The sequence below is a fragment of the Euprymna scolopes genome, chromosome 15 (assembly GCF_053919585.1).
Source record: "Euprymna scolopes isolate OS-2025 chromosome 15, ASM5391958v1, whole genome shotgun sequence".
NCBI lineage: Eukaryota > Metazoa > Mollusca > Cephalopoda > Sepiida > Sepiolidae > Euprymna > Euprymna scolopes.
Window position 1 is genome coordinate 71,540,380 of NC_136496.1, and position 17,201 is coordinate 71,557,580.

At 33.9% G+C, this 17,201-nt stretch overlaps 1 protein-coding gene across 6 annotated transcripts in view; it reads left to right on the forward strand.

The window, feature by feature from the left end:
• Window positions 1-17,201, forward strand: part of LOC145293891 (uncharacterized) — a 69,184-nt gene that overhangs the window by 31,607 nt on the left and 20,376 nt on the right. For all 6 annotated transcript variants that reach the window (XM_080140652.1, XM_080140654.1, XM_080140655.1 and 3 more), the window contains 2 exons: window positions 1,512-1,636; window positions 4,999-5,143. In XM_080140652.1, the coding sequence (XP_079996778.1) occupies window positions 1,512-1,636; window positions 4,999-5,143 (270 nt within the window). The remainder of the gene's footprint in view (window positions 1-1,511; window positions 1,637-4,998; window positions 5,144-17,201) is intronic.

Sequence of the window (17,201 nt, forward strand, 5' to 3'; positions counted from 1 at the left end):
CAAAACAGCTGATTGATGGAGGCCACTAGACGAACAAGTCAAATGATCCAGAACAAAGGTAGTAGGGAATACACCAGATAATTCTGAAGAACACATGCCATAATAGTATTTATAGAAAAGACTGAGACTAGTAATATCATGTCTGTGAGAGAAAGGTTGCAGAGAAGATAGGGTTGAGGTCAACAAAATTGCAGATATGTTTCTGCATCTTATCAAGAACTCTCAAATGGGACAAAGATTCACCTTCCCAAATATAACAACAGTACTCTATACATGGTCTGATTATAGAATTGTAGTGATAGAAAATAGCCTTGGGTGTGAGGAAGTGTTTGGAGAGATAGAGAGAACTTGCTTTATGAGAAGCAGAAAAAGCAACGGATCTAATTTATGTACTCCAAATAAAATCTAATAATAGTTAAAAAAGTTTCAAAGTCAATTTTTTTTCTCAAGAGTAGAGCTATCCATGAGAATTTCATGAAGTAAAGGGATATGCCTACGATTGAAAGACACACGGTGAGTCTTAACAGAATTAAAAGAAATAAGACGCAACACCAGAATATCAAGTGCAATGGCTCTACCCTCTCCTACCCTTTAAATTTGTTTATATTGTTTTGCATCTTATTTTTATTTGGCATGTATTATAATTAAAAGATTATACCGGTCTTATCCAGAATTCAACCTAATTTACAAAACAAAACTGCAGAAAATTTTTTATGATCTACATACCTGTCACGGAATGAAAATGTCATATTCCAAAAATCACATAAATTGATTAAATTTTTTTTAACTAAGAAAATCAAATTTTATCATTTTTAGCAATGAATATTTTGCAGCCATTCCAAGGCTGATTAAAACAAACAAAAAATCTCTGTAGTCGAATTGAGTTGTTTCTCTTGATTTCTAAAGCAGATTCATCTCGCATCCTCATAAAACTTTGTTTTCTTAGTTAAAAATTTTGAATTGAAAGCTATGTTTAATTTCAGAAAAGTTTCCAATAGGTAACTAATTTGCAGAAGTCTTGGAGATGAAAAAGTGATTTTGGCAGGTAGTTGATCTGTACAAGTCCTAAACTTTAAAAGTTACATACGAAGGGCAGACATCTTTCTCATGTTGACACAAAAAATTATGTATGGGAATTCTAACAGATCCATTGTGCTTTCTGATTGGTTGCTAGCAGAAGGTGGCCCCATTTGATTGATCAGTTCCTATCCTCAGTATCTATAAATAGATCCTTCCAATTTTCCTCGGTCATATTAATATTAATAAAAAATTAATAGACATCATTATTTCCGAAATATTCCAACAAAAAAATATTTGATTAATTTATGTGATTTTTAGAATATGACAGTGACGAGTATGTACATTGTACATCATAAGGATTTTTCTGTATTTTTGTTTTTTTTAATTAGATTGAATTCTAGACAAATACCAATTACATTTATTAGATTTCTTAAAGCAACTATTTTGGTAGATATTTAACGGATGATTTTCCTTTTTATGTTTGTTTTTAGGCCATGAAAACAGAACGGGTAGAATTAGCTGAGAAAATCAAGGTCTATGAAAAACAGAAAATAGAAGATAATCAGGAGATCCAAAGCCTTCATGATCAAGTTTTAAAGAAAGATGAAGAATTGACGTAAGTGGTGTATTTGATTTCTTGGCATTTTTGTTAAAAGCAAAGGAATCTAGTGTTGTCCGGTAAAAGTAACTTGAACGTTTTGATCAGTTATCAGAAACCTGCTATTGGTTTGGATCCTTTTCAGATCTTAGCAGAATTACACTTTTTATGGATTACTAGCAGGGCTACCTGGCACTGCCTGGAGCCATAAAAACAAAATAACTAAATAGAAGATGCTAAATTGTGTGGATTTTCTCAACCCCCCCTCCCTAAAAGAGACACTCCTTATTTTAAAGCAAGGAGTGAAAGAATAAAACTTAGGAGGCCTCCAGAGCACTACTAAAAACGTTAAATAAAATTAAGAATCCCTGAAGAGCACTAATAAAATTAAGTTTCTCCCATCCCCTTTCTTGGTAGACAAATGACAATAATTAAGAAAGGATAAATTGGTACTCCTGCAGTATTTTACCCACCGATTTCACGATCTTAGCCGAGCGTTGACGAACGCTTTCGGCGTTAACGCCGACGAAAGCCGAGAATTCGGAGCTACGCCGACGGTGCAAGAACGCTAAAAGTATGTGAATAGCAACAACATTACAAGGAAAAGATATTACACACACACACAACAAAATGGATAAAATTAATACAGAAAAATTTGGATAAAATAAATCACAAACACTTACCGTAAGTTTTTTTAAAGTAAAATAAATTTATTTTGTTGAATATTTTTTTTTTTTTTTTTGGTTCATTTTGTTTTCCGATAGTTTTTTTTTGGGGGGGGGGGGGTAAGCAACAGTAATAAACACTTCAATGCTTTTTTTTTGTTTGTTTTTAACAAAACGTTATTAAACAGTAACAATTTTTTTTTTTTTTTTCAGTAATGTTTGTAGGGGGCGGGGGGACACAACAATTACTGTTTATCTTTAGTTCCAACTGGAAGATTTTCTACTGACTGTAGAGGCAAAGTAGGGAGCAAAGGGTTTTCAGAGGATGTGGAAAGAAGCTCGTTCCCAAACCGGGTAGCCTTCCGCGATTTGATTTATTATGGAGACAAAAGGGTTGTGTCCAAATTTTTGTCTCCACATAAATTCGCATAAATATGTTTCCAACAGCTCCCGGTTTTTTTTTTTTTTTTTATCGCTAAATTAAATAGCTGAAATGAAAGGCTGTGTATTTTTACTTTGAACAATAAAATAACTGAAATGAAACGCTATGTGTGTAATTTCAATGAAAATTATTCGTCTGCTGCGCATTCGTTTGAAGCGCCCTGATTGGCTGATAGAGTATCGTACCGCTCGCCATGTTCCGGCGTTTTCCGACGGATGTCGATCAACGCTCGGCTAAGATCGTGAAATCGGTGGGTAAAATACTGCAGGAGTACCGATAAATTAAATCCAAAAGTAGCGTCTTTCAATTTAAAAAAAATGCTGACTTGTTTTCATGATTGTAATAATACATAACATAAAAAATCGTGTTTACTTCATCAGATTAAATCATATAAATGTCCCCCTCCCAAATGAATCCTTTTTATTAATTTTAGATATTTTTATGATTACTGATGTAAAACAAAAATGCCAACTTTATAGGGGTTTGTTGTGTATTTTTTGTGTTTTAGCTGGATGCACAAACAACTGCCCTAGACAGTTGAAAATGGTTATTTTTATGGCAGGTGCTTGTTTTAGCTTCAATCTGTGGAACACAATACTACAAAGCTGCTATCCGGTTGACTAGAACATGGTTATTTTCAAGTCCAATGTAAACAAGTTCCTGTTGAACTATCCTTTTAAATAAACATTCTACTCAATTTCCACCATTATCACTCATCTGGGTGTTGTCTCACTACCCATATGTCATTTATTGATCATTATCCTTGAGTGGTCTATAGGCCTTGATAAGTTGTGATCCCTAATAAAAAAAAAAAAAAAAAAAAAGGTGAAGTTCTGCTTTTATTTTAATTTTAGAAAAAAAACAGAATTTTTGCAGTGGCTTGATTATTATTTATTTTTTTCTTTCTCCTCTTTTTCTCACTTTATTTCTTTTTTTCTGTTGTTTTTATCTTTCTCATCTAACTTTTCTGTTCTCTCTGGAAATGTTAATTTTGTTATACTTTATTATGGGCAGGGAAAGTGGATGCTTTTGCTTTATCAAAGAACCCCATCCTGTCGCTTTCCTTTTGAATGTACACTTGTTTTTTTTTTTGTTTTTTTGTTGTTTATTTCTTCGACTAAACTTATTTTTTTATTTCTTTGACTAAACTTATTTTTGATCTTTTAGACTTTATTATTACACACAAAATATGTTTTGACAAAAAATAAACGTTTATACACAAAAAGCTAAGTTTAACAGAAATAAAATGAGAACACCTCAATCGATAATTTCAATATGAAAAAATAAACGCATTGTAGATTAACACACTCCACTATCCCCTCCCCCCTCATGCATACAAAAAAAAAAAATAGATTTTACTTTTTTTAGGTGATTATGTTTGATCACCTAGAAAAAAAACTTGACGAAAAAAAGCAATTATTTCAGAATTTAGTATAAAGAAAAAGTTTCATAAGTGCATTTAATATAAAATAATCTTCCACTTCTGAGCCATTCTAGTGTTTTAGGGCAATTATTTTTTTATTTATTTAGCGGAGAGGCTTGCTACTCAGATTTAAGGGTGGTGGTTTTTTTTTTTTTTTTTTTTACATAGGCATCACCACATTATCAAGGCCAAGAGGCCACTCAAGGATAAGGGTTAAAGAGTGTACAGTAGAAATTGGACAATATAGTAATCATTAGTAATGAAAATTTGATAAATTTGATAACTTATGGTGGTATAGTTAAGGAAAGTTTTGGGGTTTATTTTTTTCTTTTTTCTTTTTTTTTTCTTTAAGGAGGCTTTACGACTTGAACTTAAAAATATTGGTAGGGTAATTATTTTGCTTATAAACATTTCAGTATGAGCCCCCCCCCCTCTGCAAAACAAATATAAAAGAAATGCACACAATTTATTTCTTATAACAATTTTTTGTTAATTGCTCAAAAAAAAAAAAAAAAAAAAGCTTGAATGACCCGGAATTGAGGGATTATTCTATGTTAAATTCCACACATGCAGAGGAGTGGGAGGTGCAGGTTGGGAAATGGGACAGGGGAATTTCCTTCACCTATGAACTGAACCTGCTACCTCAACTAGTCTACATTTACTAACTCAAGAACTTTCATCAATTCATTCAATGTGGTCATACAATCAAAGTTTCCTGTTCTGCACACATCTCTATAAAGTGTCCAAACTTCATACACCTAGACACAACATTTTATTGAAAAAAAATATACATAATGCTTACCTTTTAAAATATTAATATCGTTTTTGTTTCTTTGTTTATTCCGTCTAGTGATTTGAACAACACTGAGGTATTGTTGAAAGAAGCCGTTTGTGCGTTTAAAGTGGAGTTGGCCAACAAGGCGAACCGTATCTCGCAGCTGGAACAACAATTGGAGACTCTGAAAAGTAATCCGAGTGAAGAATTGCAAAATAAGGTCAACCATTTTGTTTATTGAGAAAAAGGGAAAAGCATAAAAACCAATTTGTCTCACTCACTATTATTTAGAATTTGACTTAATTAAACAAAAAAAAAAAAATACAGAAAAATCTTTATGATGTACGTAAAAATTACAGATTTTTAGTAATTAAAAAGGTTTAAAAAATGTTCACATTTAAATAATAGATGCATATTTAGAATTATACTTAATTAAAAAAAACAAAAATACAGAAAGATCTTTATCACATACTTACCTGTCAAGGAAGGAAGATGTTATATTCTAAAAATCACGTAAATTAATCAAGTAGTTTTTTTTTTTTCTAAGAAAATCAAAAGCTATAATTTTTTAGTTATTGAAAAAGTTCTAATTATTTTGAATACAAACAATATTTTAGTAGTCAAATTTAATTATCGCCCTTGAATTTTAACACATTCTAAAACAGTGTGGCAACTCTAGTCTCGCTTTCTCATAAAATTTGAATTTCTTAGTTAATAAAAAAGAAAGAAAATACTTGATCAATTTACATGATTTTTAGAATATGACATATTCGTTCCATGACAGGTACATATCTCATAAAGATTTGTCTGTATTTTTGCTTTTTTAATCAAGTTGATAGAACCAAAACACTGAATTAATAATTTCAATATTTTTTCAACTTGACATTTAATATACTTTCATTCCTATTACTTCCACCATTTTTTTCCCTATCACTTAATCATTCAAAATGCCCTTTTAAGAATCTCCTTCTACCACCCCATGTTCCACACATGTTAACGTCCCTCAATATTTTTTTTCCTCCTCTCATTCAAAAATAAATTTTGCAGAATCGTCATGGAATTTGGTTTATATGTAATTCTTTTATTTTAAAAATGTTTTCAAAACTTAAACCTAACCTTTTATTAAAATTTTTTTACAACTATTTATGTAAAAAAAAAAAAAAAAGGGCTCTTCTATCAAATCCCAATTTATGAGGTTCAGGCAGCTAAGTTGTCCAAAATCCACACAGATGGTTTTTTTATAGTGGTGAAGGCTTTGTGTAGGACCATCCACTCTTTTTGGAACCACTGTTAACGTCAGTCAGTGCAAATGATTGTCACAAGACGGATCAGACAGTAAACCTCAGGTTTTACATAAAAGTTTTTCTTCTCCTAACGACATAATCATGTTGACACACTGGTTCTCATTAGATTACCAAAGTTAAGCAATAATGAGCCTGGTTATTTTAGAATACTAAGTGCTGTATATATTGCATTGGAATGTAGAAATTTCCATATTAGTATATGAGGCCACGTTAATACCACTGGGAGAGATGTGCTCTCAGTCGTATATATATATATATATATATATATATATATATATATATATATATATAAATAAAAAAAACAATATTCCTTAATATAAGTAGAAAATAATAGTGAATTAATATATAGATTAGCATAAAAGTCTAATAATATAAAAAATAAATTAATTAATAATTTTATTAAGTTCACTGCCAACTGTCATGTTTGTGTGTTCTAGTTTTGAATCTGTTGTTTTGTACATGTGTAAATTTGTATTTCATAACAATAACATATATATAAAAAAATAATATTGATAAATGGTATTTAACATTAATAAAATTAATATTTAAGTTAACAAAATAGAGAAGCTTTATAAAAACAAATAAATAAATTTTAATAAATTTACTACCCATTCCTTCCCTATTATTTTCTGCTTAGCAACTGATTTTGTATTCCTGTTCCGATTTTACCTCATACTTTTGGTTTGTTTTCTTTTTGAAAATATCAAAGACCTTTACCATCCATATTTACTGATTTATGTATGTGAATTATTTTGAAAAATAAATAGATGTACAAAGATTTATTAGATATACGGACGTTTATAATCTAAATATAACCTTCGTTTGTTTGGCTGTTTTTGTTCATAGATCACGTCACATTAACATCCCCATATTCTACATCGCTAACAACCTTCTTATATGCTTACATGTTGTGTTCGGGGAAGTTGTGATGGCAGGATCATTGAATAGCATAGAACGAGTAGACAAGCTCATTGTATTTCAAACACAATTTATTTGTGGCAGAAACATTAAATTATTTAAAGTACAAATTCAGTGTCCGGCAAAGCTTGCTTAGGTTCCCGCAGTAGAACTCTCTAGTCTTTTTAAGTATCTATAAAGGATGACAACTCTTACTTTATTTATTTAGAGTTATTCCCCCTTTTATCGCTATAACATCTACCCTTTGAAATAGGATGCTTGTAGGATGTTTGATGTGGATCTATTTGTAGAGTTGAAGTTAGTTTACACCTTCATTACATCCTTCGAATTGGACCTTGCTTTGTTTATTGCATGTTGCTTGAATACTTAAAGGTAATTCAAATGTGTCCAGTAGAATATTTAATTGAATGATTGTGTTATTTGGTTGTCTCTTTGGTAGACATGAGTGACAAAGTTAATTTGCATATCTGACCCAAATAGATGATTGTACATCCACATCATAGATTACATTACTAGAACGACGTACCATGTGACCTTGTGTCCATTTTTCTTTACCATTGCGGTAGTCTTTTGCCAATATATGTTATCCTGGTAGGAATTTACGTGACCTTGCTCCATGATGACGATTGAACTGGTTTGTCCTGTTTCTCCTGGGAAGATTATTTGATGATGAACGAATAGCATCCATTGATAAACATATTTTTCTGTTCATCAGTGCTTCAGTAAGAGACTTTCCATTTGGGCAATTTGGATTTGGGGTAGCTTTGTAGCTACTTAGAAATATTTCTATGATCTCGCGAGTCATTCCTTCCCCTTTTAACTTCAAGAGTGCTCTCTTAAATGTGTCAACAAAGCGTTCGGCTTCACCATTTGATTGTGAATGGAAAGGTGGAGATCTGAGATGTTGATTGCTGTTTTGTTTACAGAAGTTAGAAAATTCTGCTTGTAATTTCTTTATAGTTTCACTTTATATAGTACTAGTGAGGGGTACCCGGCATTGCCCGGGTGTTTTTCGGGGTATGTGAAAAAAAGCCGAAGCGTTGACGACACGCAGTTGGAAAATAGTAAAGTGTTTTAAAAAAAAACAGGTGCGTGTTTTTGATTGACGTGACGGCGATAGGTATTCAGCAGTTATTTTGTGCGGGACAGTTTGGAATAAATGGGTTTGTTTGTTTTTAAAAACCTGCTCCCTGAAAGCTACAGTCATTGAACAAACTGGCTTTCGGCCTGTGATTAGAGTCGAGTTTCGCTTTTTTTTATACCGAAAAGCGAATGTAATACGTGCCGATGCGGGGAAATGTGGAATAATTAAGGTTTGAAAGTGAATAAAATTAAATAGAGAGGCGAGCTCCGTGGATAATTCGTAGATATTACAATTTATAGATGATATAAAAAGTTTTAAAAAGTTGTGAAGCGAGTAAGCGCTTGTTTGAAAGAAGCCTTTCGTGGACATCGGGGAAAAGCGAACATACATACATACATACATACATACATTTTCGCTTTTATATTTATAGATGGCTCATCTGAAAGACTTCTGGTCACTTACTGTAAGCATCAACCAATATTAAGTAATGTTGTCCATTAATTGGTCCTGCAAAATCTATATGTAGTCGTGACCAAGGGGTTTCTATGTTGCAATGTTGTTTTCCAAGGAGACTTCACAACCAGTTGACATTTGGCACAACTTTTTACAAGTTCCTCTAACTGCCTGTCCATGTTTGGCCAATACTTATAGCCACGTGCCAAGTCTTTCATCTGATTTATTCCTTGATATCTATCGTGAAATTGCTTGAGAATTTTGTTTTGGAGTTTGAATGGGACAACAACACATTCTCCAAAAAGAAGTGTTTCATTGATCTTGGATAAATATCTCTTAAAAAATGGTTAAAGTTGCTAGTCAGTGCATGTTTTTGGCCAACTTGCGAGATGAAACTGTAAGAATGGATCTGTGACTGTAGCTTCCTGGATCATCTCTGAAGTGACAGGTAGTGATCTCACTGTGGAAACAAGTGCAGAGACAACTTCGGGTTCCACAGATATAGCCGCGATGACTGTTTCTTCCATTACCTTTTTATGAGACGAGATGAGTCTGTGTAACACATCTGCCTGGCCAAATTTGCTGCTTGGTTGGTATTTTAGAGCAACATCCAAGACCCTCTTGAAAAATATTGCTAAACTTTGCTTTAAGTATGTTTTCTCTGAGCTTCAAAATTTACATTGAAAGTCGTAAAAATTGAATTCAATGTGGCTTTCTGGAAACGTCCTGCCGTTTTTCTGTGGTTTTTAACTCTTGGCTGTGCAGTATGTATCCTGAAAGTGTTACAGTTATTTTTACTATAGAATCCGTCCTTGTGCCCACAATGTGAACAATGTTGAAATATGTGTCTTTTAAATCGGCAAAAATGAGCATAGTGCATCTCCCCACATGACCAACAGGGTGTTGGCAGCTTCTTTCTATTTCCAGTTGGAGATTTCTTTACTGATTTGACAATGAAACCAATGGGCTTTGTTGTTGCACTATTGTCATGTCTCGTTTTAGATTTATTTGTCGTTGACATTCTGTTGTCAGAATTTCAACTGTCATTTCTTTGTCTTTTTCAACCATAGACAGTAGATTCATACATATGTCTACATCTTCTGGAGATTGTAACTGAGGCATTTGAATTGATCAATTGAGCGATTTCAGCTGAAAATTTTCGCATTGTAAATTAACAATTCCAACATATTTGACAAAATCGTCTGTAGCATTTTTCTTTAGATTCAAGCAATTGTAACAGATATTAAGTAATGATGCTGACTCACCACAAATGTCTGATAATTGTGCTATCATTTCATCAAATGTGTTTTTTCAGAAGGATGAAGTTTGTATATCTTTCATGTTCTGCATTGTCCAGTTTGCAAAGTAGCAACCGCAATCTCCATGCATCGTCCACGAATGTGAACTCATGTTGAAATATATCCTTCCATCGTCCATACCAAGCAGTAAAAGTTTAAATCTGGATTGAACAAAAAATCCGTTATTGTGCTTGCTATGGTGTCCAGAGAAATTGATTTTGGCATTTCCATTAATTGTTCGTAAAATTTTGCAGTCAAAGTTTCAATTAAACTGTTTTGAGCCTTTAAAAATTCTGCTTGCCAGTTTCACAATATTTTATCCAATAAATTTGAATCCATGACATAAATAATTCAGATTTTGTTTATGCACAATATTTTCTTTCTTTTTCCATTTGTTTGCAAAAAAAATTGTTCTTTCTTTGTTTTTGTTTTTTGTTTTGTTCTTTTCGTATGTTCAAAAAAAAAATTATTGTGGAAAAAGTACCTTTTTTTTTTTTCTCCATGTGTTCACAAAAAAAAAAATTATTATGCAAAAGATTTTTTCTGGTGCTGCTTCTTGCATCTCTCTAAAATCGGTTGAAATATGCAACTAATCTAGAAGTTGACTTGGGTTCAGTTGTGGATTGGGGTACAAAAGGGTTTATTTTTGTTCATCATCATATCTTATCGCAATAGAAATTAGCCCATCGCATGGCAGTGCTGTTTGCCTCCTTAAGGTCTTGGTTTGAGCAATGAGGACCCAATCGGCAGTTTTCCCTAAGGTGGTGCATCGTTTGTATCTCTCCACATGGACATAAAGGTGAGGTGTCTAGGCTTCACTTGTGGAGATTGTCTTTTGTTTTGCCTACTTTGGCTCTGGCTCTATTTAGAGTCACCCATTTTTTTCTACCAAGGTTTGAACCCTGGGGGAGTGTTTCTTTTGGATCTGGTAGGGCTTAATTTTTATTCCTGCTGTTATAGTCTCACCATCGTTCCATCCTATAGGAGGCAGCTTGCTTGGGATCGATTTCCTCTATATTGATGAAGCTACTGCGAGATTTTAGTCTTTGTCTCACTGGTTGGTGGCCAAACAGTGAGTGCCTGTGGTCGTTAAGCTGTTTGTACCGTTCTATTCTGGTGATGACTTCTTGCCTGATATATGGTGATGGAATACCAGTTAGGCAGTATAGAGCTGGCAAGGGAGTTGGTCTTAGGGCACCAGTTATGGTCCGGTATGCCTTGTTCAGCTCTACATCAATTTTATGGACATGGCATGATCTTGCCCATACTGGGGCACAATACTCCGCTGTGGAATGGCACAGTACGAGAGCTGTTTGCCTCAGTGTTTTGGGGTCGGCACCCCAATTGCTGGTGGCAAGCTTACCGAGAAGGCTGTTTCGTGATGACAGCTTGCCTTTCAATGTGGTAACGTGTTTTCTAAAAGAGTGTTCTGTCCAAAGTTACCCTCAGGTAGACTGGGAAATGTTCATGTGTAAGCATGTTGTCATTCCACATGACTCTTAGTCTCCGATTTGCTTGGTGATTATTAAGATGAAAGGTGCAAACCTGGGTCGTGTTTGAGTTTGCATTTAAGTACCACTTTTTGTAGTACCTAGAGAGAGTGGCTAGGGCATCAGAGAGTCTTTCTTCTATGATGTCAAAACTATTTGTCTGGGTGGTGATGCATAAGTCATCGGCATATATATATCTTTGTATATTTGGGTATTGTGGTTGGTCGTTAATGTAGATATTGAATAAGGTTGGAGCCAAATCTTAACCTTGTGGGAGGCCATTGTTTTGGATAAACCATCTACTCTTTTTCCATCCATCTCAACATGGAAACGCCGATTACTAAGTAGACATTCAATTATGCTCACCAATGCTGAGTTTTGTATCATTTGGGCTACTTTAATATGAGTGCCCTGTGGTTGACAGTGTCATAGACTGCTGTAAGGTCTACAAACTCAGTGCCTGTTATTTTTTTGGTCTCAAATCCATCCTCAATGAATTGGGTCAGGTTTAAAATCTGGCTACAACATGACCAACCTGGTCTAAAGCCAGCTTGGTCAGCTGAGAGTTGTTCTTCCACTGTTTCCGTTATTCTGGCAAGTATCATGTGCTCATATAGTTTATAGAGAATGCACAGTAGGGAGATAGGTCGGTAGCTCTTAGGTGATGTGGGGTCTTTTCCAGGTTTTAGAATGGCTACTACTCTTGCCTTTTTCCAGATTTTAGGGAGTTTGGGGGATGACGCACAGTTATTTATTAGGGCCAGTAACCACTTTCTTACAGTTGTTACAAAGTGTGTTACCATATCTGTGGTTATTCCATCAAGGCCCGATGCCTTTCCATTTTTTAGTTGAGATATTGCTGCGATTATTTTGGCTTCTGAGAATGGTTCTAGATGGGCATTGTTGTTTTGCATGACGTGGCTAAGTTCGGCTTTCATTCTCTTTTTCTGTTCTCTTTCTTTTTGTTGCGGTTTGCCATTCAGTAGCAGCTGATGGGCTACTTGGTTGGGTGTCACGGCTGCAATTCGGAACTGAGGGGCTTTTTCTGAGTTTAACTTTTTTATTGTCATCCAGGCTTTTTTGCTATTGTGTGTCATATCGATGTTACTTGCTAGCGCTCTTTGTATTCGCTACTGATGGAAGCAAGCAAATTCTCTTCAAGCTCTAACGTGTTTTCAGCAAATGGGTCTTCATTATAAGCTTGGATATATTCCTCATACTATGCTTTATTTGGTTCCGTGAGACCAAGGATGTACGTTTTTCTGCACCCTCTTGGTATGTTTTTCCTGGCTAATTTCCAAATCAGGGATTGGAAGTTGTTGTATTCACCTGGTAGTGGGGTGATGGTGTTGATGGCTTGTTCTAGGTCAAAGGTATAGCCTTCCCAGTTGGCCTTACGGAAATTGAACCGTGGCCTAATCTGGGGTTTCTGTGGCCTAATGATAGGTCTTATATCAATAAATATGGGTCGGTGTTGAGTTTTGACACTGAGCTTCCCACAGTTTTTTCTAGATTTCCATAGTGCTTTGATGAAATAAATGCTAGATCAGGGTTATATCCCAGTCTCCAACGGGCACTTTGGAAGGATTTCACGTGGTGTCCCTGTTAATCTTCGGAGACCGATTGCTACACCATGCATAGAAATATACCCATTACCAGAGGTGGTAAAAGGATTAACCCTTGGCCACTGGAAGTAACCATAAAGAAATTCAGAATTCTCAGCTTAAATGCTGGAGGAATATCTGCATCTAAATATTTTTGTTTAATCTTGTTAAAACTTTTATCTTTCAATCATAGATGTGTCCCTTTTCTTCCTGAGATTTTCATGGATAGCTCTGCTCTTGAAAAAAGTCGACTCTGAGACTTCTTGGTCTCTCTTTCTCATTAAATCTTTCTTGGTGTTTATATATTAGATTTACTACTCTTTCTGCTGTTTGTAAACTCAGTTCTCTATCGCTCCAAACACTTTCTCACACCTGGAGCTCTATCTCTACAAATCCACTATCAGACAATGTATGGAGTCATGTTATCATATCTGAACTGGTGAATTTTTGTCCAATTTGAGGGTTCTTGATAAGGTGCACAAGTGTATCTGTAATTTGATTATCCCCACCCTTCTCTATAACCACTCTCTTACAGACATGATGTTGTTAGTCTCAGTCTTTTCTGTAAATACTATAATGGCATGTGTTCTTCAGAATTTTCTGATCTATTCTCTGCTTCCTTTGTTCCAGCTGTTTTGACTTTTTTATTTAAAAAAAAAATTATTTTTTTATTACATTTTCATCCCAAACAAGGCACATGGCCACTTTGATGTAGGGGGCAAATCTTTGAAATCTTTGAAAAAAAAAGAATCTTTGACTAGGGACACAGGCTACAGGTGTATTAGGTGAGGAGTTGGGCAGCAAGATGTCGGTTCGTCTAGTGGTCTCCATCAATTTGATGTCTTTATACTTCATTGTAATGCAGCTTCTTATTTCAGTAATTTCTTTCTCAAGAACTGCCAGCTTGTGGAACATGCTTCCTTTTTAGTTGTTTTCTTCCTACGTATAGGCTGGATCTTTTCAAGACTAAGGTCAATAGGCATCTCCTGTCTTTGTGGGAATCATTTTTCATTTTTGTTATCTTTTTATATCAAATGGCTCTATGCTTTGTCTGGATTGATTTCCATATTATGATGTTTTGTTTGTTTTTTTGGTTATTGTTTACAATTCAAACTAATTAAAAAAAAAAAAAAATTATAGAAAAAACTTCATAAAGTATGTATCCGTTACAGAATGGAAATGTCATATTCCCAGAATCACTAAAATTAATCAAATAGTTTCATTTTTATAAAGAAAATCATTTTTAAATGATTTTAAGCAATTAATGTGAAATCGTTAGCAACAAAAGGATGATCTTGCAAGTTTAAATTATTGTGGACTTATCTGCCCTTGTTTGTTTTTTTTTAAGGTGGCGATGCTAGACAGTTCCTTTTTGCTTACTCACAATATCTAAGTTTCTTAGTTAAAAAAAAACACTACTTGATCAATTTGTGATTTTTGGAATATGACATTTTCATACTGTGACGGCTATGTACATCATAAAGATTTGTCTGCATTTTCTGTATTGTTTTTTTTTTTTTAATTAGCTTGAATTCTAAATAAGAATTGTTTCTTTTTTTTTTTTTCTTCACATCTGTAAAAAAAAAAAAAAATGGTGGTTAGCAAACCGTGTTGTCATGACTCAGGTTATTGCTGATGCAGAAATCTGCAGATAACTAACATAATGTTGATGTATAGATCTTCTTTCTTTTTTTTTTTTTTTGCAAAGGAGTCACCACTTATCAAGGCCCAGAAGCTACTTGATGGTAAAGGTTAATGAGTGTACGGTAGTCAATAGTCAATATTTTAGTAATCGTTAGTAGTGGAAATTTGGTAAATTGGATTAAGGGGACAGCTCATCAAGAACTTGTTCACATTGGACTTGAAGACAACCATTTTTTAGTCAGCTGGAAAGCAGGGAAACGGAAGAGAGTTCCACAGGTGTGAAGTTCTAAAAGAGAAGCTTTGTTTATTGAATCTACATTTAGATTTAGGCACAGATAAAGAGTAGGGGGAAATTATTGATAGTGTTTTCAGCTAAACAAGTGTTTTTTGTGACAGTTTGGTGATTGGAGCTCAAACAAACACTTGCCATGAAAATAATGATAAAGCAGAGACAGGTTCGCAATGTCTCTTCTGTGGGGAAAAAGGTTGCAGAAAAGAGAATAGAGCATCTCCTACTAGGCTACAAAGTCTATTTTGAACTTTGTCAAGGCAGGATAAGTAACTTCTAACAGCTCCTGCTCAGATATGGCAACAGTACTCCATCCTAGGACATACTTGACTCTTATACAGGTAAAGAATTGCTTTGGCAGTAAGATATCTACTGGAGTGGTAGCGACCTTGGCAATGGATTTAATGTACGTGTTCCATAAGATAAGAAGTGCAAGACATATAAGAGTCAAGAAAACGATTTTTTTGTTTTTTGGTTCGATTGTTGTTTTGGAGTGCATGTTATATGGAAATTTTCAATCCTCTAATAATATTAATCACCATTCACTTGTCAATCTATGCATCTCATTAATGCTTTCTCAAGTGTTTTCTTTAAACTTGATAATTTAAAAAAAAAAAAAACAGTTTGACAATAAATATTGTTACAACATTAAATAATCTGCAAAAATGCTGACATGCTGTAAAAACTGACAAAATCTAAGCACAAACCAAACTCATAACCATCCAGCTGAGAAATCTGGTTCCTTTCCAAATGGATGAATTAATTATATGAAGTCAATACACACGAAGCAACTGATGCTGTTAACTTACAGAATACACGCACGATTTCATAACATGGTCAAGTCTTTAATTATTAAGCTCAGATTTTGCATAGCTTACGCAGACTTCAAGACAACAAGCTGACTTTTATTGCTATTTTCCGGTTTGTTGATTGTCATCTACAGTATAAATAATTCCACTTGTTTAGACGTTAATAACCTAGATATGCATATACATTTATAGAGAGAGAAAAAGAGACATTGCAAGTCCATCCTTGCACTATCATTATTTTCATGATAGGTGCTCGACTGAACTTCAATCGATGGTCCTCCTCCTCCTGTAAAAAACTCTGGTCTATGATTACTCAATCATGAATCAGTTTAAAATCTTACCATAAGTCGATTGGTCAGTTCCATAGGAGTTTAAAATCTTACCATAAGCCAATTGGTTAATTCCATAGGAGTTTAAAATCTTACCATAAACCGATTAGTCAATTCTATAGGAGTTTAAAATCTTACCATAAACCGATTAGTCAATTCTATAGGAATTTAAAATCTTACCATAAGCTGATTAGTTAGTCATTTGATTTCATTGTTTTTTTTTTGTTCAGATGTTGATTTTCCCTGTTTTTCCACGTCTTGCATTTTGCCTTGATATTTCTTGTGCAGTCATTCATGGAAGCTTGGTTATCGTCAGAAAAAAGCAAACAAAAAAAAAACACTCCTCTAGCTGCAACAACTGTCAACAACTAAAGGAAAATTCCATGGGAAAAGTTTATTGCCTAGAGCTGGCCGTCATAGGATCATTTTCAAGTTTAATGCAAATAAATTCTTGTTGAGCCGTTCTCTTACAAAATTCAATTCTACCAAAGTTCCATCATTACTGATCATCATGGTGTTGTATCACCGCCTTCCCAACACACATGTTTACCCTTATCCTAGCGTGGCCTCTGAACCTTGATAAGCAGTGATTCCCAACTATATATATATATATATATATATATATATATAAATGAGATAAGTCACAGATTAGAAATCAAGTGAATTGTCCTATTAGATATTAAAGTGCGATAATAATTTCAGGACAATCCTAGCCAAAAAGGTAAAGCTCAATATATAAAAAATAAGCAACATATAAGTGTAATGATTAAAGTTAAATTCCGTGGATTAAAATATACATAAAAATATATTATAGTTAAAAATTTATTGCTTGAAACAAGGAATATATGGAAAAGAATTATATTTATTTCCTTAATCTATGGATTTTCAATAATGGCTCATATCATCAGAGGAAATGAAATGCAATTATCAAAATGTGCAGCTGTAAATAAACAAGTATTTTGCTTTTCAGCACATATATTGAAAATTTTATTTGAAAGTTATATAAGTGGTGCTTAAAGTCATAGAAAAAGGATTTCATTTCCTCTGATGATGTGA